This window comes from Pseudophryne corroboree, chromosome 11, assembly GCF_028390025.1.
Source record: "Pseudophryne corroboree isolate aPseCor3 chromosome 11, aPseCor3.hap2, whole genome shotgun sequence".
In the NCBI taxonomy this organism is placed as follows: domain Eukaryota; kingdom Metazoa; phylum Chordata; class Amphibia; order Anura; family Myobatrachidae; genus Pseudophryne; species Pseudophryne corroboree.
The window spans coordinates 349,425,354-349,448,781 of NC_086454.1; the positions used below are offsets into that span (position 1 = coordinate 349,425,354).

Consider the following 23,428-nt stretch of genomic DNA (forward strand, 5'->3'; position numbering starts at 1 on the left):
CTGTTGGGCCTCAGATATACAATATTGCCTTTGTTTTATCACCCCCCTGGGTGGAGTAACATTGTCATGCTGTATGATTTGAGTTTTCCCCAGGAGGGCAGAGAACACAACCTGGTACTGTGCTACTAAGTTTACCACTTCTTGTTTCTGGCTAGGACTCAGTTACTTCAGTAGGCACCTGACATTCTGGGGTTTTCATGGCCACTAAAGAGGGATGACTGGCACTTTCCAAGGCTTCAACAAATTCACATGGTAGACTTTTACCTCTTTCCTTCTACCTTCCTGCCGTACCTAGACACAAGTATCAGTACCTTGTTGCCCCTATTGAGAGTCCGGTTGACAGCAGTAACGCCATGACTGCGTTTTTGATCCTGTTGAGCTCTTGCCATATGCTTGGTCAGAAGTGGCGCAATTTGCCTTAGACAGCCATATAATTGGGACACAAACTGAACGATGTTAGGCTCTTGGGACGGGATCAGTACTAAATCCCGCAGGATGGGATCCCGGCGGTCGAAATACTGACGCCGGAATTTCGACCACACAATCCCGACAGGGGTGGCGAGCAGAACGCAGCCCATTGTGGGCTCGCTTTGCTCGCCACGCTGCAGGCACGGTGCTTTGCTATGCTCAGCACACTTTTATATTCTCCCTCTATGGGTGTCGTGGACACCCACGGAGGCAGAATATGTCGGGATTGTGCCGGTCGGGGTTCCGGCGTCAGTATTTCAACCGCCGGGATTCCGTCCGGCGGGATCTTAACCGCATCCCCTTGGGACAATTGCTGCTCCCACCCATCTTTTAATAGATCTAGTATCCCTCTGCGTTGTCTACCATAGAGGAGTTTGAAGGGTCTAAACCCCATACAGTCTCTATATAAAGTCTCTATATAAATAAAGGATAATAATAATAATAATAATAATAATAATAAAAAAAGAGGCTTGGGGTACCTCTCAAACTGCCAACATTAGCTAAGGTAAGAGTAGGTCCTAATCTCGCTTCTCCTGTGACACTGCCCTTTTCATCATCTGCATAAGGGTTCTGTTAAAGCATTCAACCAAGCCGTCTGTCTGCGGGTGGTAAACCGAAATGGTAATTCTATCCACCTTTAACAGGCGACACAGGTATTTCATTAATTTAGACACAAAAGGGGTACCTTAGTCGGTCAGGACCTCTATTGGTATTCCTAGACGGGTATACAGCATCAAGAACTCCTGGACAATAGTGCTAGATTTCATGTTACATAGTGGTATGGCCTCCGGGTACCCGGTGGAGTAGTCCACCGTCACCAATATATACTGATGCCCATGATCCGATTTTTCTACTGGCCCTATCAGATCTATAAAAATTGGCTGAATAGGCATGGAAATTATAGTCAGGAAAACCAAGGTCGCCCTAAATTCTGTCTGGGGTGCATTCTTTTAGTACACTGGGCATTCCTGACAATATTCTTTTACTGCAGCATGAATGCCTGGCCAGGAGAAACATAGCTGGAGAGTTTTCCTCTCCCCTAAATGGCCACCCCATAAATGCATGTGAGCCGCCCTCAGTACCAGCTGCTCGTGTTTTCGGGGAATCAGCAACTGGTCTACCCTTTTACCTTGCAAATAAGTTACAAGGTAAAAAAAAAATGTTTTTCACATAAAGTAAGGTACACCTCCAGGTGGTAAAGCAGAGTTTACCTTACCATTTACCACTACCACATTTTAAAAAGTATTAGACAAGTTGCCATCGTTATGTTGATCTCGCCTAAAGTCCTGCAAAGACACTCTTTCGCAAATGGGGGACTAATGTGTCTCAATCTCACTGGCAAGAGAGGGGTTTACAGTCATACAACCTTGGCTTCCAGTAGATCTTGGCCCCTGCGACAGCTTAACCTTTGTCTGTCTGCCAATGTCATGCCAGGTAACAAACTCCTGCAACAGTGGGAAGTCCTGGCCCAGGATTAGTGGATAAAGAGGTTTGGAAGCTACTGTGACTACCATTTTTACTGGTCTTACTTTAATCACCACCGGCAGGTGCACTCATGGGCATTCTTCTATGTCACCAAGTATACATAGCATCTTTACCAGAAGCACAACCTGGCCAGACCCGGGAAGAACCAGGTTAGCAGAGATGATAGATAATTCATTGCCAGTATCAACCAAGGCCCAGATATCCCAGCCTTCAATCTGTACCATCAGATGAAATGGTAGTTTCAGCTGGGGAAATAATTCCAGGCGCCATACTGAATACAGGTTGTACTGTTTTCCCTGAGCTGCAATCCACTAGCTCACCCTGCTTTAGGAAGTACCGCTGTGCATGACTGGGCTCTCTGCACTCAAAACATATGACTGGAGACGGGCTGTTTGGTTTAACAATGGGGATCTGGGTATTGGGCTTATGTACTGGCTGTAACCCTTGCTTGGCTTTATTAAAATTTCCCAGGGTCAGGTACCTCTCAATCACCACTGCTAGCTCCTCAATTGTCTGGGGTCAGCCTGCAAAGGCCCAGTGTTTTACACCACGGTCTGATACCCGTATAGCCTGGTCTAGAGCCATCACTTCCACTACCCACTGAGAAGAGTTTTTATCTGTAACCAGGTTTTACTCAGTTTGGCCAATTATGCCAGTTTGACCACTGGAGGCTCAGATGGGTTCAGCTGCAACTCATAATATTCTTGGGCTTTGCTGGGACCCGTCACCCCAATCCTGCTGAGTATAGCTTCCTTCAAGCAAGGATAAGAGCTGACTTCAGACAACTTTAACGCAACATAGACTCTCTATGACTCCCCTGTGCGATAAGGAGCTAATCTAACCCTTGATTTCTGGTATCAAATATGTCGCCCAAGACTAGTTAACCCTTGCAAAACTACAGCTACATATTCAAAATGGTAAATCATAATATGGTGGTTGTGCCTACTTTCCCAGCGTAATTCATTCACAAATCAATGTTGGGCCAAGCAGAATACAAGTGGGTGATATGTAAGTGACCACATTCTGTTGATTGCAGGTCTCACAATTGTGTCCCAAGACTAGTTAACTCTTGCAAAACTATAGCTACTTATTCAAAATGGTAAAATATGGTGTGTGGGCACACTTTGCCAGTGTATTTCATGCCCAAAACAGCGTTGGGCCAAGCAAAATACAAGTGGGTCATATGTAAGTGACTACGCTTTGTTGATTTCAGGTGTCAAATTTGTGGCCCAAGACTAATTAACCCTTGCAAAACTACAGCTACTTATTCAAAATGGCAATTTATAAAATGGTGTTTGTGCCCACTTTGCCAGTGTACTTCATGCCCAAAACCGCATTGGGCCAAGCAAAATACAAGTGGGTCATATGTAACTGACCACCCTCTGTTGATTTCAGGTGTCAAATTTGTGGCCCAAGACTGGTTAACCCTTGTAAAACTACAGCTACTTATTCAAAATGGAAAATATGGTGTGTGTGCCCACTATGCCAGTGTATTTCATGCCCAAAACAGCGTTGGGCCAGGCAAAATACAAGTGGGTCACATGCAAGTGACCACTCTCTGTTGATTTCAGGGGTCAAATTTGTGGCCCAAGACTGGTTAACCCTTGCAAAACTACAGCTACTTATTCAAAATGGCAATTTATAAAATGGTGTTTGTGCCCACTTTGCCAGTGTATTTCATGCCCAAAACCGCATTGGGCCAAGCAAAATACAAGTGGGTCATATGTAACTGACCACCCTCTGTTGATTTCAGGTGTCAAATTTGTGGCCCAAGACTGGTTAACCCTTGCAAAACTACAGCTACTTATTCAAAATGGAAAATATGGTGTGTGTGCCCACTATGCCAGTGTATTTCATGCCCAAAACAGCGTTGGGCCAGGCAAAATACAAGTGGGTCACATGCAAGTGACCACTCTCTGTTGATTTCAGGGGTCAAATTTGTGTCCCAAGACTGGTTAACCCTTGCAAAACTACAGCTACTTATTCAAAATGGAAAATAGGGTGTGTGTGCACGCTTTGCCAGTGTATTTCATGCCCAAAACAGTGTTGGGCCATGCAAAATACAAGTGGGTCACATGCAAGTGACCACTCTCTGTTGATTTCAGGGGTCAAATTTGTGGCCCAAGACTAATTAACCCTTGCAAAACTACAGCTACTTATTCAAAATGGCAATTTATAAAATGGTGTTTGTGCCCACTTTGCCAGTGTATTTCATGCCCAAAACCGCATTGGGCCAAGCAAAATACAAGTGGGTCATATGTAAGTGACCACCCTCTGTTGATTTCAGGTGTCAAATTTGTGGCCCAAGACTGGTTAACCCTTGCAAAACTACAGCTACTTATTCAAAATGGAAAATATGGTGTGTGTGCCCACTATGCCAGTGTATTTCATGCCCAAAACAGCGTTGGGCCAGGCAAAATACAAGTGGGTCACATGCAAGTGACCACTCTGTTGATTTCAGGGGTCAAATTTGTGGCCCAAGACTAATTAACCCTTGCAAAACTACAGCTACTTATTCAAAATGGCAATTTATAAAATGGTGTTTGTGCTCACTTTGCCAGTGTATTTCATGCCCAAAACCGCATTGGGCCAAGCAAAATACAAGTGGGTCATATGTAACTGACCACCCTCTGTTGATTTCAGGTGTCAAATTTGTGGCCCAAGACTGGTTAACCCTTGCAAAACTACAGCTACTTATTCAAAATGGAAAATATGGTGTGTGTGCCCACTATGCCAGTGTATTTCATGCCCAAAACAGCGTTGGGCCAGGCAAAATACAAGTGGGTCACATGCAAGTGACAACTCTCTGTTGATTTCAGTGGTCAAATTTGTGGCCCAAGACTGGTTAACCCTTGCAAAACTACAGCTACTTATTAAAAATGGAAAATAGGGTGTGTGTGCCCGCTTTGCCAGTGTATTTCATGCCCAAAACAGTGTTGGGCCAAACAAAATACAAGTGGGTCACATGCAAGTGACCACTCTCTGTTGATTTCAGGAGTCAAATTTGTGGCCCAAGACTAGTTAACCCTTGCAAAACTACAGCTACTTATTCAAAATGGAAAATATGGTGTGTGTGCCCACTTTGCCAGTGTATTTCATGCCCAAAACAGCGTTGGGCCAGGCAAAATACAAGTGGGTCACATGCAAGTGACCACTCTCTGTTGATTTCAGGGGTCAAATTTGTGGCCCAAGACTAGTTAACCCTTGCAAAACTACAGCTACTTATTCAAAATAGCAAAACATGGTGTGTGTGCCCACTTTGCCAGTGTATTTCATGCCCAAAACAGCATTGGGCCAGGCAAAATACAAGTGGGTCACATGCAAGTGACCACTCTCTGTTGATTTCAGGGGTCAAATTTGTGGCCCAAGACTAGTTAACCCTTGCAAAACTACAGCTACTTATTCAAAATGGCAATTTATAAAATGGTGTTTGTGCCCACTTTGCCAGTGTATTTCATGCCAAAAACAGCGTTGGGCCAAGCAAAATACAAGTGGGTCATATGTAAGTGACCACCCTCTGTTGATTTCAGGGGTCAAATTTGTGGCCCAAGACTAGTTAACCCTTGCAAAACTACAGCTGCTTATTCAAAATGGCAATTTATAAAATGGTGTCTGTGCCCACTTTGCCAGTGTATTTCATGCCAAAAACAGTGTTGGGCCAAGCAAAATACAAGTGGGTCATATGTAAGTGACCACCCTCTGTTGATTTCAGGTGTCAAATTTGTGGCCCAAGACTAGTTAACCCTTGCAAAACTACAGCTACTTATTGAAAATGGCAAAATATGGTGTGTGTGCCCACTTTGCCAGTGTATTTCATGCCCAAAACAGCGTTGGGCCAAGGAAAATACAAGTGGGTCATATGTAACTGACCACCCTTTGTTGATTTCAGGTGTCAAATTTGTGGCCCAAGACTAGTTAACCCTTGCAAAACTACAGCTACTTATTGAAAATGGCAAAATATGGTGTGTGTGCCCACTTTGCCAGTGTATTTCATGCCCAAAACAGCGTTGGGCCAAGGAAAATACAAGTGGGTCATATGTAACTGACCACCCTTTGTTGATTTCAGGTGTCAAATTTGTGGCCCAAGACTGGTTAACCCTTGCAAAACTACAGCTACTTATTCAAAATGGAAAATATGGTGTGTGTGCCCGCTTTGCCAGTGTATTTCATGCCCAAAACAGTGTTGGGCCAAACAAAATACAAGTGGGTCATATGTAACTGACCACCCTCTGTTGATTTCAGGTGTCAAATTTGTGGCCCAAGACTGGTTAACCCTTGCAAAACTACAGCTACTTATTCAAAATGGAAAATATGGTGTGTGTGCCCACTATGCCAGTGTATTTCATGCCCAAAACAGCGTTGGGCCAAGCAAAATACAAGTGGGTCATATGTAAGTGACTACGCTTTGTTGATTTCAGGTGTCAAATTTGTGGCCCAAGACTAATTAACCCTTGCAAAACTACAGCTACTTATTCAAAATGGCAATTTATAAAATGGTGTTTGTGCCCACTTTGCCAGTGTATTTCATGCCCAAAACCGCATTGGGCCAAGCAAAATACAAGTGGGTCATATGTAACTGACCACCCTCTGTTGATTTCAGGTGTCAAATTTGTGGCCCAAGACTGGTTAACCCTTGCAAAACTACAGCTACTTATTCAAAATGGTAAAATATGGTGTGTGCCCACTTTGCCAGTATATTTCATGCTCAAAACAGCGTTGGGCCAGGCAAAATACAACTGCGTCATATGTAAGTGACCACCCTCTGTTGTTTATGGGGGTCAAATTTGTGGCCCAAGACTAGTTAACCCTTGCTAAACTACAGCTACTTATTCAAAATGGCAAAATATGGTGTGTGTGCCCACTTTGCCAGTGTATTTCATGCCCAAAACAGCGTTGGGCCAGGCAAAATACAAGTGGGTCACATGCAAGTGACCACTCTCTGTTGATTTCAGGTGTCAAATTTGTGGCCCAAGACTAGTTAACCCTTGCAAAACTACAGCTACTTATTCAAAATGGCAAAATATGGTGTGTGTGCCCACTTTGCCAGTGTATTTCATGCCCAAAACAGTGTTGGGCCAGGCAAAATACAAGTGGGTCACATGCAAGGGACCCTACTCTGTTGATTTCAGGTGTCAAATTTGTGACAGCAGACTTATTAACCCTTGCGAAACTGAATGATCTGAATAAGAAGCTGGAGTTCGAATAAGAAGTGAATAAGAAGCTGGAGCTTGAATAAGAAGTGAATAAGAAGCTGGCCGAATAAGAAGCTAACTTCAGCCTCGTGCCGTGGTGCTGTATATAATGAGAGCAAAGTCATAGATCATTGACATATCCACTCCAATAAAAATAAATAAATATATGTGTGTGGGCATGTATATACTGTGTGATATCCACTCCAATAAAAATAAATAAATATATGTGTGTGGGCATGTATATACTGTGTGTGTGTGTGTGTGTGTGTGTGTGTGTGTGTGTGTGTGTGTGTATGTATGTATGTATATGTGTATATATATATATATATATATATATATATATATATATATATATATACACACACACACACCCGTGGTGAAAGTAGAATTTTTTTTATTAGTGGTACTGATGGTAAAAAATGGGCGTGGTCATGTGTCATGAGGGTTAGTGGTCACATGAAATTAGGGTACTGGCTACATGAAAATAGCGGCATGGCCACACCCTAATGCCCGTTACACATGTCACACACCGTAATGCCCGTTACACATGTCACACACCGTAATGCCTGTTGCACATGCCAGACACCGTAATGCCCGTTACACATTATGACAGACACCGTAATGCCCGTTACACATTATGCCAGACACCGTAATGCCCGCTACACATTATGCCAGACACCGTAATGCCCGCTACACATTATGCCACACCCCGTAATGCCCGTCACACATTATGCCACACCCCGTAATGCCCGTCACACATTATGCCAGACACCGTAAATGCCCGCTACACATTATGCCAGATACCGTAATGCCCGCTACACATTATGCCACACACCGTAATGCTCATTACACATACCAGACACCGTAATGCTTATTACACATTATGCCAGACACTGTAATGCCTATAACATATTTTACCACACCCCGTAATGCCCATTACACATTATGCCACACCCCGTAATGCCCATTACACATTATGCCGCACCTCGTAATGCCCCTTACACATTATGCCACACACCGTAATGCCCCTTACACATTATGCCACACACCGTAATGCCCCTTACACATTATGCCACACACCGTAATGCCCCTTACACATTATGCCACACACCGTAATGCCCCTTACACATTATGCCACACACCGTAATGCCCCTTACACATTATGCCACACACCGTAATGCCCCTTACACATTATGCCACACACCGTAATGCCCCTTACACATTATGCCACACACCGTAATGCCCCTTACACATTATGCCACACACCGTAATGCCCCTTACACATTATGCCACACACCGTAATGCCCCTTACACATTATGCCACACACCGTAATGCCCCTTACACATTATGCCACACACCGTAATGCCCCTTACACATTATGCCACACACCGTAATGCCCCTTACACATTATGCCACACACCGTAATGCCCCTTATAAATGATACCCCAGCACTGATATACAAACACACACGTGAGTCAATAATTAAGGTAACAAGACTTCTCATGTGGAATGTTCTCTATTTCAGTCTAATTTCCTGCCAGGCCAGAGCAGGTAGACCGCTGCTTTCCCTCTCGGCCATTAGACTCCAGCAGATGGCGTATACATGGTCACACAGTGAGGTGCGTAGTGTGATCAGATGTCTGCGTCTACAGGCACATAAGCAGATTAATCACCCACTGGTCGCTGTACAGTGGTAACGTCATGTGTTGGAAACAGGTTTGAGTTTGGTGTGCTGCCTTTGATAACTGCAGAACAGACGTTCAAGATGAGTTGTCATTGCGCTAACGTTGGGAGGTAGTGGACCATTCTCCCTACAGCCCTTACCTGGCACCAAGTGATTTCCATCTCTTTGGACCATTGAAGATGCACCTGGGGGGGAGTGAATTGCAACCTACGGTGTATATCGGCAAGCTGTCATGTTCTGGCTTCAGACGCTTGACATGGATCTCTTCTATTCTGGGTAGATGCATTGGTGCATCACTGGAACAAATGCTTAGACAAGTATGGGGACTATGCAGAAAAATCGGTACCAAAGCCATACTATTGATTATATGTATATGTGCAAGTTGAATAAATTTAGGCAGTGAGAGGTCTTGTTACATTGTTTATTGGACCACCCTCATAAATTTTTTAGTGCTGGGACACTGAGCAGTAAGCAACAAGTTAGTCTCCTATAAATATTACTAATAGGGAAGTTTAATTTATGATTCAAATAAGTCATTTTTGAGTTTGGGACATGTATACAAAAATATGGCACTGAGCAGTAAGCAACAGCGGAGTGGCAATTAAAACAGAACAGGTCACCCTTCACTGCAGTATATTCATTATTTTTTTTGCCAGGGCATCTGTACAAGTAAGAATTAACATGGCAATTTCTTATGTGTTGAGCATGCAGACTCTGATTTGGGCTACGGTTCCACCATAGTAGATCCAAGAAAATTCAATGAAACAGGCTGGGTTCTTTTCCCTATATATCTCCTAGGCAGGAAACCATTATGCTTAAGAAACTAACTATATGGCACATTTATTGAGATCATGATGGCCTTAGCTGACCAGACAGTGGTTGTGTGGCCAGCCAATACTCTAAGGGGCAAATGAGAAGAACTTCTAGCCAACCAATCAGCAGTTGACTTATCTTTTTGGTACAGGATTGTCAGTGAAAGCACGTATCTCATTGGCTGGTGTGTGTTGAGAAAATGAAGTAGATTTAATAAAATACATATAAATGACAAGTGTATGTGTTGTCCCTAGCAACCGGACTAGCTATCCTTTTTTTTTTTTTTTGCTTTAATCTTGAAAGCCCAATGACGCCAGTGAGTTGTCTTGGTTATTAAATGGCTCAATACAATTGGTGGGGGCTGCTGTACAGAATATTACTACGCATGTGTATTGTTTCATTGCAGATAGATACAAATGTGTGTTGGTATTATGGAGATTCCAGTATTGGGCAGTGCTGTCGTTGCTGCCAATCCGTAATAGCAACCATGTAATAGTGCGTGTTCTGAGCTGGATCCTTCTTTATCCTGACCAGCAATGATGGACCGCCTGCTATAGCATTGGGGAGTGGTGCACAATAAATAACAATGATACGTACATGCAGCCAGTCGCTAGCCGCTACATATCCTGCCAACCAGCTACTCAGGAGCTGCGTAAAGACCCATGTGTCTGCAGAATGAAGGCCTTAGCACCGTCCCAATCTATCCGGTCTCTTATGTGATGTCTTCTAGATGCTTACTCCATGTTATTCCTTGCAGGTGGGAGGAAGAGAAGTATGAAGACGGGATCAAATGGAAATTCCTGGAACATAAGGGCCCTGTGTTTGCTCCACCCTACGATCCCCTGCCGCAGAATGTGAAGTTTTATTACAACGGTACGACTTTATTTCCTGGCCTGTCGCCATTCCGTGGGGTTAATGCTTACAGCGAGGGTATCAGGAGGTAGTGATTTGTGTTGAGGTAGATCTATAGTGGCTATAGGACCTGGCACAAGTAACAAGTCGGAGTATTGATGGCTGTGATCCTCTGTAAAATTGCTGGTTCACCGGGGAATTCTTTCCGCAGGAAGCGGTTTAGTTTGTGGAGGATAAAGTCTCCGTATTATTGATTTCAAGGGCTCACTCCAACTAGCTTAAGTGGCAGGGACGGCTTTCATTAGGGCGACCAGACACCACATCCATCATTTGTAATTAAATACTTATATATTCACAACCTGACAATTGCACCATCACCGTACGTGTGAAAAAGTTCAAAACGTGCTTTTATCAGATTGCCCTCAGTAGTGAGCGGCTCCTGCTGAGACTTGTGTAAAAGGCCTGACCACTTCTTCTGTTCTCTTTATAAATGAGGAACTCTGACTACGGTGTGCCCCTTCTCTGTCACGTGTATGAGCGTATTTGCTGGATGTGTCTTCATGCCTGGGATTCCCGAGGGACTCCACGGGTTTAGGTTGTGGCTCCACACGGGGCTTAATGAGTTTCATGTGGAAGCGGTTTAGGAGGTGCTCCACGCGCCCATTTTTGGTGCACTATGCAGCGGCCCATAGGTGCAGGAGTGGGGCCATGCCGCCATGATGGGGAGTCATTGCAATGGACTGTACTGACATCCCCATGGGCTGAGCTGACATTACAATGAGTGGAGGTGACTTGCAGCATGGAGAAGAGGAGGCAGGTCAAAGGTCACCATGTGACACCCATGGGCTCCCAGTATGTTCAACACCCACATCTTTGCCTGGCTCATAGTGTAGCACCTTCTTCCACAGTGTGTGCAAGACCGCTTCTCTGTGGTGCCGGAGAGACCCCCCTGTCTGTCTGTGGTGCCGTAGAGACCCCCCTGTCTGTCTGTGGTGCCGTAGAGACCCCCCCGCCCGTCTGTGGTGCCGTAGAGACCCCCCCCCCGCCCGTCTGTGGTGCCGTAGAGACCCCCCCCCCCCCGCCCGTCTGTGGTGCCGTAGAGACCCCCCCCCCGCCCGTCTGTGGTGCCGTAGAGACCCCCCCCCCGCCCGTCTGTGGTGCCGTAGAGACCCCCCCGCCCGTCTGTGGTGCCGTAGAGACCCCCCCCCCGCCCGTCTGTGGTGCCGTAGAGACCCCCCCCCGCCCGTCTGTGGTGCCGTAGAGACCCCCCCCCCGCCCGTCTGTGGTGCCGTATAGACCCCCGCCCGTCTGTGGTGCCGTATAGACCCCCGCCCGTCTGTGGTGCCGTAGAGACCCCCCCCCGCCCGTCTGTGGTGCCGTAGAGACCCCCCCGCCCGTCTGTGGTGCCGTAGAGACCCCTCCCTGTCTGTGTGCGTTTTAATCTACTGTATATATCACCAACCTATTTCATTGTGCTTTACTGTTAAATTCATTGCTTTACATTTTCTCTCCCCCCCCCCCCCCCCTTTACCTTTCTGTGCCTTTCAGCTATGTTTTTATAGCATCAGGTACATGTTTAATTTTTATTGCTTTGCTTTTACAGTAGTTGCATCCAATGCAGTCAGCAGCCGAGCTTAGCCATTGAATAGAAAGGATTCAGCCAGTTACAAGCAAAGGACTATTACGCTGAGAGAGACTGTAAAGGAAAAGGCAATGCATTAGGCAATGTGTAGAAGCCATTACATTATTGGAAAAAGACGTCCCATGTAATGTGGCTGTAGACATGCAAACTCCACACCAGGTCCGCCGAAACATTGTCTGAGGTCAGGCACTAGGGGGTGTGGTTGCTGTAAAGGGAACGGCTTTGCCCCATCATTGTGAAAATTCCTACCATGGTAACTGCTCCCCTGTACTCCAGTTGATGCCCCCCTCTATGCAGCCCTGACCGCCCCCTCTATATGACCCTGACCGCCCCCACTATATGACCCTGACCGCCCCCACTCTAAGGACTGCGGAGATATTAAATCACCAGTCACAGTGTACTAGAGACACTGGGCTGCGACTTTAGCCGCACTGGAATTAGTTTTACACATGTACGTAGTCGCAGATGAAACACAACGGAACATGGGGGATAAAAGCATTGTACCGGTGCAGAATCACTCGCACTCAAATGTACAAATGTCAAATTGATCAGTGCAATCTATTTATGTAAATAAGACGCACAATTTGAGCAAGGAAGATGGGACTTGGCGCACTGAGAGGGACTGTTTGAAGTGACTGTAGCCGCAGCGTATAAGGACACATCTGTATATAAGAATTCACTAAAATGATGCTCCATGACATTGACAATACAGCTACGGTAACCATGACATATAGGGGGAGATTCAATGTTTGAAAAGTCAGTTGGGAGTCTGTTTTTTTTTTTCTGTCTATTAGATAGGAAAAAACAGACACCCAACCGACTTTTCAAACATTTGAATTCCACCCATAGAATGAAGTTAGGAAAATAGCCAAGAAGCCGTTGAGGTAATTCCGGTTGTCGAAGTAAAAAATATTACATACAGAAAACATACAAACTCCACACTGAGTCGCTGTGCGTGCGAATACATGCAGCATGCGCAGCATATATGGTAGCTTACGCACTCACAGACACGCCACAAAAATATATTTAACACATATTTCATACAGCACATAAATTAAACATGTCAAGCACCAGACATTATAATGTATTAAATTATATAAAAGTTATAACATCATATATATGTATTAATGGAACGGAACAAGATAAACATGTCATGCTTGATGTCAAAATAATCAGGGGAATGTGTGGATTAATTTGCTACCTGTGGTTAGATTGTAGCACATTGCAACGATTAGTGCTTCACACGGTTATGTAACGGGCGTAGCTTTGCAAGGTGCGGTGTGAGATGTACAGTACGTGGCAAAGTTCTATGAGTTAAAAACATTACCGCTTGTTAGTAGCCGTTACTTTTCTATGGCCATTGTGTAACGTTTCATGGTGTAATGACCGCTTTATCACAGGGAAGCCATTACCGCTCAGCGCTCAGACTGAAGAAGTGGCCAGTTTCTTTGTCAAGATGTTGGACCATGAATATACCACGAAAGAGGTCTTCCGGAATAACTTCTTCACGGACTGGAGAAAGGTATTTAAAATATAAATGGTTATAAATGTTGGGTAAATAAGTGGCGCAGGTGCAGAATGACGCGGTACAGCATTTTCAGGGCTAGCGCTGTTCATGGAATCTTGTACAGTCAGTTACTGTATGCAGCCTCCCCAGAATACTGTAACCTTAGTTTAGTTTAATAGCTTAATTGCTGCTGCTGAAGTAAAACAAATATTTGCCGCGAAACAGGAGCCTCGTTGCGGCTCATTCCCTGATACTGCAGTAGCCAATGGCTAACATCGTCTGCATGGGTTGCATGTCTGCCCTAAGCAAACGTTTTGCAAATAAAAAGTTAACCTGTTCGGGAATGAACACTACAAATTTGTTTTGCAAGGAATATGGAGAGCGGTGACTGCGGAGGCACGGAGGTGACCGGGCCTTGCGGCGAGGCCAGTCTTAGCCCCTAATCTGATCCTGTGTCAGGGCTGGCACATAGGTAGTCACATCCCATGTGGTCTTTTGGTTCCAACGTCATTAGAGACAGGGGTGTAGCCAGAACTTTTTGGGCCCCATAGCAACATTTTGAAGGGGCCCCCGTCCCAATGCTTCTAATGAGAATTTTCTGCAGCAGTTGTTAATTTTATGCCCTATAATAGTGTCCTAGTTAATTTTCTGTACCATAGTAGAGCCTTATTTACTGTTATACCCCATAGTAGTGCCCTAGTTTCTTTTATGAATCGCAGTAGTGCTTAAGTCACCCTATGTCGCATTTCAGAGCTGCCAGTACACATTATGCCGCACAGTACCCCCAATTCACATTATGATATATAGTGCTCCTCGTTCATATTGTGCCACATTACAGTGCCCCGGTTCATATTATATAACATTAAACTGCCCTCTAGTTCATTTTATACCACACTACAATGAGCAGGTCCAGGGGCATACCTAGATATATTGCAGGACCCAAGGAAAAAGTTGGAAAGGATCCCTATGTACCACCCAATGGCGAAAAATGTATGTAACACATGTAACTGTGACAGGGAAGGTGGCCCCTTTCAGCTCTGGCCCCATAGCAGCTGCACTCCCTGCACCTATGGTAGCTACGCCCTGTGTATAACACATGTAACTGTGACAGGGAAGGTGGCCCCTTGCAGCTCTGGCCCCATAGCAGCTGCACTCCCTGCACCTATGGTAGCTACACCCTGTATATAACACATGTAACTGTGACAGGGAAGGTGGCTCCTCTCAGCTCTGGGCTCCATAGCAGCTGCACTCCCTGCACCTATGGTAGCTACACCCTGTATATAACACATGTAACTGACTAACTGTGACAGGGAAGGTGGGCCCCTCTCAGCTCTGGGCTCCATAGCAGCTGCACTCCCTGCACCTATGGTAGCTACGCCCTTGATTAGAGCCACAATGCACGCTCGGGAGCAGCTCAGAGTGGGAATCCTTGCCCTGTCTCAGTCTTGCTATAGGTCCTGGCAATGTGGCATTATGCCAGTGACCGTAGAGGGGTCTTAGAATAACCTCTGCTCTTGTCTGTGCTTATCACTATTTGCATAAACTATAAATAGTGTATTGTGTGGGCTGCACTAATCATGAATCGATCATCGTTGCTTGAACCTGTAAAACAGCTGCCTCCAGTGTGTTTCCGACAGGCACAGTATAATATATTTCTGTAAGCTGGGTATTGCCTGACGCCTTCCATATAAATGTCCCTTGACTTGTAGTATCCAGGAAACTATCTATGAAGTGACATTATAGGGTAGATGTCACCCTAACTAGTAATTAACTAGCGGGGAGATGGGCGAGGTGAGTTATTAATTGGTGTATGGGGGCTCAGTCTTGGTGTTACACATTTTACTTTACGCCTTTTGGAGAACTACTTACAGGGAGGTCCAGTTTGGCGGGTTCTTGGGTTTGTGTCACTGGTAGCCCTCTCTACCCACTGTACAATACTGCGGGTTGCTCGAAGTCCCTGCACTGGTCGCTTCACTGGGGAACTGAGAGCTATCCTGGGGAATAGAGGAGAGCTTCCCAGAATTCAGGAGACTCCCTCACCTTCCAGGAGTGTATGGACAGTATAGCCGTATCACATTAGTCATAGTGCAGGTATGTTTGTGGTGTAAATGAGCCATCATTCCATCTGTGCCCATTCAATGGATCTTTCAGTATTTGTTGTGTTGGTAAATGTACACTAGTGTGTGCATAGGGCCACCTTGAGAAATGGCGGGCCCCGGTACTAAATGGGCATGACTCCATATTGTGAGTTTCCACTTCCATCCGTGGATGTTGCAACATTGTGATGGTGAAAGGGGTGTGGCCACACTGCGCTGAGGGAGCGGCTGCACCTCTTTGGCAGGCACTTTTGTGTGCGCTTGTGAATATAGATTGTAAGCTCTGTTGGGTTGGGGAAGACTCAGAGACCGATGTGAGTGAATATAATCTCTGGAAAGTGCTGCATGATGTGATGGCACTTTATCAATAAATATAATGTGGCAAATTTCTTTTAGAATCTTTGTAAGGAATTATTTTAATGGTATATAGTCACTGGGGTTTTCTAGCGTCGGATTACCTTTGATAATGTTTTTGCTTTTGCAGGACCTCTTGTTAGGGGTTTTTTTTTTCTCCCACCAAAGAATTTACAATAATTCTTTGGGGTATTTTTGTTTTCTGTTCTTTTGGATACAACACTATTCAATGTACAAATCATCCTCAGCCAACTGTATCTCAATTATAGCGAGACCTTGTTTAAAAACCCAAGGAACTGTGGAAATAAAGTTTTCTTAAAATTATTCTGAAGACGGTAGCGGGGGCAGGCTGAGGTGACCGGCATTTGACTCCTCCTTATTACCTGTATATTATAGTTACCAGAAACTTTGACTCCTTATCTGTGTATTTTTATTTTCTTAATAAAAACAGGAGTTTAAAAGATATTTGACGATAGGGTATGTTTATCTTTTATGTGATATATAGTTATTTTCCACTATCTAGGGAACCAATAAGCACAGTAGCACACACCTTATATTCTGGTTTTCAATATGTGGTAGTGGGTTTTTTTCACCTCTAATACAAACTGTAGTATATCCAGATATTGCGTTCAGAGCTGAAATATACACAGCATGTGCCTTCAAGCATGTAGAGAATGGCCCAATGATTGACACCAAAACTCTTTGTATAGTATTTCTGTGACCACTAACTTGCAGTCTCCTTGGTAACAGTATTGTAGAGAGTGTCCGTTGACTATTTAAAAGCAAGGGAAATAAATACTGTCCTGGTGTGTTAAAATGTAACATAATGGAACTAGGTGCCGTTAAACCTTGGTAAACCGCAGCAGCTACCGTTATCTCCACCTGTGTGTCCCAGCACTAATCCAGATGTGTAAGGACTTGGCATTTGAAGACAATAAACATGGTGGGCTTAATTATTGCTGCAATTCTGTCGTAACCCGTAACAACAACCAATCAGATTCTGTAATTTGCGTAGTGCAGTTGAAAAGATGAAAGGCACCTGGATTGTGACTTATCTGTATATTCAGTGTCGGACTAAGGCATGAAGGGCCCACCAGGGAATGCAGTGATAGGGGCCCATACATAGGGGTGTGGCCAGTCTACAAAGGGGGTGTGGCCAGCCTCCATAGAGGCTTGAAATACAGTTATCTTGTGCAGTGTAATGCAACATATCTACCATGTATAATACATACTTGCCTACTCTCCCGGAATGGGCGGGAGGCTCCCGAAAATCGGGTGACCCTCCCGCCCCCCCGGAAGAGCAGGCAAGTCTCCCGATTTTTTAGGGGCCCCCCTGCCCGGCCGCCCACTTAGTGAGTAAAGTGGGCGGTCCGGGCAGTCGATGACGCGATTCTTGCTGAATCGCGTCATCATAGCAACGCCCCCTGCTGTATAATGCCGGTAATCGCGGCATTACATAGCAGGGGGCGTGGCTTAAATGAAGTGCCGCGATAACGCCTCCCCTGTTCCGCCTCCGCCCACCCCGTTTTGCCTCCGCCCCACCCCCTATCCGTGTCATAACCCCGCCCCGCCCCCCTGCTGAGCCGACCTGGCTGCTCTCTCCCGGAGAGAGCAGCCAGGATGTTGGCATGTATGGTATAATACAAGTGCACAGCCTGGAACCTGATCCCTAGAAGAGGAGGGGCCCCCAGGCAGTGGGGCCCACTGGTGGTTTTCCCTGTGGGCCAGTCCGACCCTGTGTATATTTGTACACATTGAACATTTATAGGACCTGTTGCTTAAGCAATACTAATCTTTAGTGTAAGAGCTACTGTAGATAGCACTACTAGTGTCTCTTATAATAGGCTATCATTCATTTTTATATATTCTACTTATTTTTCTTTGAACTCGACTTACCGCATACAGTGTATACTTACCTGCAAAGTGTCAGCCTACAGCTGTGCCCTCCTACTCTGAGGCTTCAGTTGCACCTAACAGCACCTCTCGGCGCCCCAGGACCTGGTCGCCTCGCTGAGCGTCTTTCTCGTTTAAAATGTGCATAGTTGCGCACATAAAATAACTGGGCAAAACATAACTATTCTGCTAGATTGCCCCGATCAATGATCACACTTTATAAGGCGCCAACAGGGGTCTGCAGTGCCATACATACTGCAAACATTAAGACAGTACGGGTGAACAGATCAGGGCAGTAAACCGAACCTAACCGTAATGCCACAGAGAGGGTGGAAGACTGTAGTTGATGTATAAGAGAAGAGGGCTGTGATAACAGGAGGACCCTGCTCCTAGGAGCTTACATTCTAAGGGGAAGGGGGAGACAGAATGACGCGATGCAAGAGCTGGTGAATGGGGACCAGTCTGAGTCTATGGGGGGGTCATTCCGAGTTGATCGCTAGCTGCTTTCGTTCGCTGTGCAGTGATCAGGCAAAAAATCGGCACTTCTTCTGCACATGCGTATGCGGTGCAATGCGCACGCGCGTTGTACTTTAACAACGAACAATGTAATTTCACACAAGGTCTAGCGAAGCTTTTCAGTCGCACTACTGGCCGCAGAGTGATTGACAGGAAGTGGGCGTTTCTGGGTGTCAACTGACCGTTTTCAGGGAGTGTTCGTAAAAACGCAGGCGTGCCAGGAAAAACGCAAGAGTGGCTGGGCGAACGCAGGCCGTGTTTGTGATGTCAAAACAGGAACTAAACAGTCTGAAGTCATCGCAAGAGCTGAGTAGGTCTGGAGCTACTCTGAAACTGCACAAAATTATTTTGTAGCCGCTCTGCGATCCTTTCCATCGCACTTCTGCTAAGCTAAAATACACTCCCGGTGGGAGGCGGCATAGCGTGTGCACGGCTGCTAAAAACTGCTAGTGAGCGAACAACTCTGAATGACCACCAATATACGAAGTACTACGATGCTGCGGCTTATTCCCACACCAAGTTCCGCTGCGCTTCATCTGCGACTTTGCACGTGTTTAAAACGCAATTCCTGTTCAGTTAAAGTCGCAGCCCGGCGTCTCTTGCCCAGATCACACGGATGTGGCCCGGACGACTGTTTGAATGCAGATAACTCTATTGCTGATGAGGACGACGGGCTTGGCTCTGGAAGTGAGGGAAGACTGGAATTGGCGTGCTCTCTCATAGCTGGGCTGTGAATGTGAGGAGGCCGTAGAACATCTCTGTCTAAGTGTCCTGACCCGTGGGACGATCCCGGTCTATCCGATTACACTTCAGACGGTGCACCTGTCAGTGCAAGGGCTGCCTCTCTCAGCACGCCCCTGGCCAGACATCTGCCTTGTTTAAAAGAGCTCATGAAAGATGCATCGTGCTGCTGCCTCACCGCTTGTCTACTCATATATATTTTACATCTAGCCTCACATCTTAAAGGACGCTACACTTGCCAATTAGCAGCACCGTCGCAGAGCAGAAAGCAGATGTATAATGCAGAGCTTTTGAGGTTTGGGAGAAGACTGGCTTGAGCTGCCACTCGTTCAGCGTGTAAGGGAAAGCTGGGCCTTGGGCGTCTTGCAGCTCCCATGAGATGAAAGTGAGCTTGGGAAGAAGCCAGACAGTTTGGACGGGATTCTTATCAACACCATTTTATTTTTTTTAAGGCTTTTCCCACTTAAGTACTGTCAAAAAGAGATGCTTTGTTCTTATGGAGACTCCTTTTCCGATGACTGGCGTGAGACTCCCCCATTTTTTATGCTGTTAGTCATGTGTGATGGATACAATAGGAGTTCTGAATGGGTCCAAATCTTTATTTTTTTTTAAATAAATAGACCAATAATAATAATAATGGTTACACACAGAAATGGCCATCCCCGAAATATGCTTACTTGTAAAGAATGAGGCATTAATGAACGATACACCACAGGTTCTCAAACTTGGTTCTCAATAACCCCAAACAGTGCATGTTTTCCAGGTCTCCTCACCAAATCACGAGTGAAATAATTAGCTCCACCTGTGGATATTTTCAGACAGAGGTTCTCAAACTCTGTCCTCTGGGGCACACACAGTGCATGTTTTGCAGGTAACCCAGCAGGTGCACAGGTGTATTAATTACTCACTGACACATTTTAAAAGGTCCACAGGTGGAGCTAATTATTTCACTTGCAATTCTGTGAGGAGACCTGCAAAACTTGCACTGTGTGGGCCCCCGAGGACCGAGTTTGAGAACCTCTGTTTTAAGATGTCAGTGAGTAATGAGTACACCTGTGCACCTGCTGTGGGTGACCTGGGAAATGTGTCAGTGGGTAATGAGTACACCTGTGCTCCTGCTGGGTGTCTTTGGAAATGTGTCAGTGGGTAATGAATACACCTGTGCTCCTGCCGGGTGTCTTTGGAAATGTATCAGTGAGTAATGAGTACACCTGTGCACCTGTTGGATGACCTGCAAATGTGTCAGTGAGTAATGAGTACACCTGTGCTCCTTCTGGGTGACCTGGAAATGTGTCAGTAATGCATACTTAGTGTTCACTCTAGGAGTGAAAAGGGGCATGCGCCCGAATCGGGGGCGTGGACACGCAAACTAGGGGGTGTGGCCACGCAAACTAGGGGGCGTGGCCACACCTACGTCATTTTATGGGCGGTGCGGCCCACAAACGCTACTATAGAGAGCATCTGTGGCCGGCGACGTCACTGTTGGGGGCGTGCCCAGCACCTCCGTTCCCCCAGCTCTCTCCCAATGCGTGAATGGATGCCGCGTGCATACGCACGGCATCTATACACGCCGGGAGGGCAGGAAGCGGGCGGCTGTTCTAGCAGGGCGCCGCAAAAGGGACAGGGCGGGTTTTGCCTGCTAAAAAACGGGCTAAAACAGCCTAGAGTGAACACTACATACTTACCTACTCTCCCGGAAGCTGCGGGAGGCTCCCGGTTTTTGGGGTAGCCCCCCGCACCCCCGGAAGAGTGGGCAGGTCTCCCGCATCCTGCTCGCACCCTAGTGATGCGAGCAGGATGGAGAGATAACCTCCCGCATTCGCGGGTCCGTCGGGTGGAGAAGGGGTTAAAATGACGCAAATCGCGTCATTTTAGCCCCGCCCCCTTCCCGCTGACCCGCGAATCGCGACATTTCCCGATGCGGGGGGGGTGGCTTAGCGATGTCACAGTCTGGCCCCGCCCCCCGAAGACACCTGCAGCGTCTCCTCTCCGGGCTTCTCCCGGAGAGGAGAAATAAAATGTAGGTAAGTATGCAGTAATGACTACACCTGTGCACCTGCTGGGTGACCTGGGATGTGTGTCAGTGAGTAATGATTACACCTGTGCACCTGCTGGGTGACCTGGGATGTGTGTCAGTGAGTAATGATTACACCTGTGCACCTGCTGGGTGACCTGGGATGTGTGTCAGTAATGATTACACCTGTGCACCTGCTGGGTGACCTGGGATGTGTGTCAGTAATGAGTACACCTGTGCACCTGCTGGGTGACCTGGGATGTGTCAGTGAGTAATGAGTACACCTGTGCACCTGCTGGGTGACCTGGGATGGGTGTCAGTGAGTAATGAGTACACCTGTGCACCTGCTGGGTGACCTGGGATGTGTGTCAGTGAGTAATGATTACACCTGTGCACCTGCTGGGTGACCTGGGACGTGTCAGTCAGTAATGAGTACACCTGTGCACCTGCTGGGTGACCTGGGACATGTGACAGTGAGTAATGAGTACACCTGTGCACCTGCTGGATGACCTGGGATATGTGTCAGTGAGTAATGAGTACACCTGTGCACCTGCTGGGTGACCTGGGAAATGTGTCAGTGAGTAATGAGTACACCTGTGCACCTGCTGGGTGACCTGGGAAATGTGTCGGTGAGTAATGGGGACACCTGTGCTCCTGCTGGGTGACCTGGGAAATGTGTCAGTGAGTAATGAGTACACCTGTGCACCTGCTGGGTGACCTGGGAAATGTGTCAGTGAGTAATGAGTACACCTGTGCACCTGCTGGGTGACCTGGGAAATGTGTCAGTGAGTAATGGGGACACCTGTGCTCCTGCTGGGTGACCTGGGAAATGTGTCAGTGAGTAATGAGTACACCTGTGCACCTGCTGGGTGACCTGGGAAATGTGTCAGTGAGTAATGAGTACACCTGTGCACCTGCTGAATAACCTGGGATGTGTGTCAGTGAGTAATGGGGACACCTGTGCACCTGTTAGGTGACCCGGAAAACATGAGCTTCTGGGGTCCTGAGGACTGGCTTTGAGAACCATTGCTGTAAGAAATTGAACTGTCCTCAGTGTTGTAGACAGCTGTGCCGGGTCCTGGTACTTTTGGGGGAGGGCGTGACCTCTTCATGGGAGGAGTTGTCTGGTCATGACCCCATATTTTATTTTATTTATTTTTTAATATTAGCAGTGCTGAAAAGGGGGAAGGGGTGTGTGTGAGTCCCTTAGCCAGGGGCAAATCCAGGTGGGGAAGGGGGATCAGTGTGATCAGTGGCAGCAGCTCCTGGCCCTACTGCCACCCAGAACACAGCAGCGTGTGCTGGGGAGAGAGGCTGTAGTCGCTGCTGATAGGTAAGTAAGAAGGGGACGGTGGCAGAACTGGGCACCTGCTGAGCCTGGGTAATTAGAATCTGCCCCCCACCCCCTCTCAGTGGCCCTGACAGTTTTTATTAATGCATGGTCTATAAAAGTGAGGGTTCACCAAGATTTGTGGCAAATACGCACAGTTGCACAATAAGTTCTATTGTGTGCAGAGGAACCGAGAGAGGAGGGGGGAGGGTACAAATTACCCGGGCCAGTCTGATAGAGGGGCCCAGTGAGGGCCCTGTCCTCCTCCCCCCTTTCTCAGCAGCGTATGCTGGGCAGCAGTATGGCTATGGTGGCGCTTAAAATACTATTTCCCCCCCCCCAGTATGTTGACCACGCCTCCTGTAATTAGGCCACGCCCCCTGAAAATGTACTTTGTCCAGCCAGGCTCTCTCCTGCCCTGATTGTGTGACTATATACTTTTCACACGGGTTACATTTAAGCTCTCATACCGGTGTATATGTGACTTTATTATATGTACAATGCATTTTATATTGGTCCGATGATAGAAACCATCTTGTTTATTTGGCTTTTACTGCACTGCCGTATTATTGCAATATTTTCCAGAATTGTACTTCTTCCATTTTTTTCAGCATTTGCCGTCTTAAAATGCAGATCCACCACCGGTGGGTATCAAGATCTAGGGATCTATTTGCTAGAGCCGTGGAGAGAAATAAAGTGAAGATAAAGTACCAACCAGCTACTGTGTGTATTTCTATCAATTAACAAAATGCAAAGTGACTGAACAGAAGAGAAATCTAAATCACATCAACATTTGGTGCAACCACCCTTTGCCTTCGAGCTGTGCGATTGCGCGGTGCG

The 23,428-nt window shown here is 46.4% G+C and overlaps 1 protein-coding gene across 5 annotated transcripts in view; it reads left to right on the plus strand.

The window, feature by feature from the left end:
• The window catches only part of LOC134969794 (DNA topoisomerase 1-like), a 202,797-nt gene that overhangs the window by 58,446 nt on the left and 120,923 nt on the right, over window positions 1–23,428 (plus strand). For all 5 annotated transcript variants that reach the window (XM_063945972.1, XM_063945969.1, XM_063945970.1 and 2 more), the window contains 2 exons: window positions 10,401–10,516; window positions 13,538–13,659. In XM_063945972.1, the coding sequence (XP_063802042.1) occupies window positions 10,401–10,516; window positions 13,538–13,659 (238 nt within the window). The remainder of the gene's footprint in view (window positions 1–10,400; window positions 10,517–13,537; window positions 13,660–23,428) is intronic.